A 206-nucleotide genomic window follows, 5' to 3' on the forward strand; every position below is an offset into this window, starting at 1 on the left:
CCCCGGGGCTGCCGGCGGGGCTCCTACCTGTGGTGCTTGGGGTCTGCGGTTACAGTGATAAAAGCTGGTGCATCCTCCATGGCATCGAAATATTCCGTCTCTTCATCTTCATCACTGGCCTCTCCTTTGGCGGACTGCACGCTCCCTGCGGGCATAAACGTTCAGGATGTTCAGGTGCTGCCAGGTCCCCTCTAGAACCCGTTGTG

General features: G+C 58.7%; 1 protein-coding gene across 1 annotated transcript in view; it reads right to left on the reverse strand.

The window, feature by feature from the left end:
• Positions 1–145, reverse strand: part of LOC104273849 (oxysterol-binding protein 2-like) — a gene marked incomplete at both ends in the record, with an annotated part of 8,212 nt that extends 8,067 nt beyond the window's left edge. The window contains 1 exon segment of the mRNA XM_009869301.1: positions 28–145. Coding sequence (XP_009867603.1) covers positions 28–145 — 118 coding nt within the window.
• Positions 146–206: the final 61 nt, after the last annotated feature.

The sequence above is a fragment of the Apaloderma vittatum genome, unplaced genomic scaffold (assembly GCF_000703405.1).
Source record: "Apaloderma vittatum isolate BGI_N311 unplaced genomic scaffold, ASM70340v1 scaffold25745, whole genome shotgun sequence".
In the NCBI taxonomy this organism is placed as follows: domain Eukaryota; kingdom Metazoa; phylum Chordata; class Aves; order Trogoniformes; family Trogonidae; genus Apaloderma; species Apaloderma vittatum.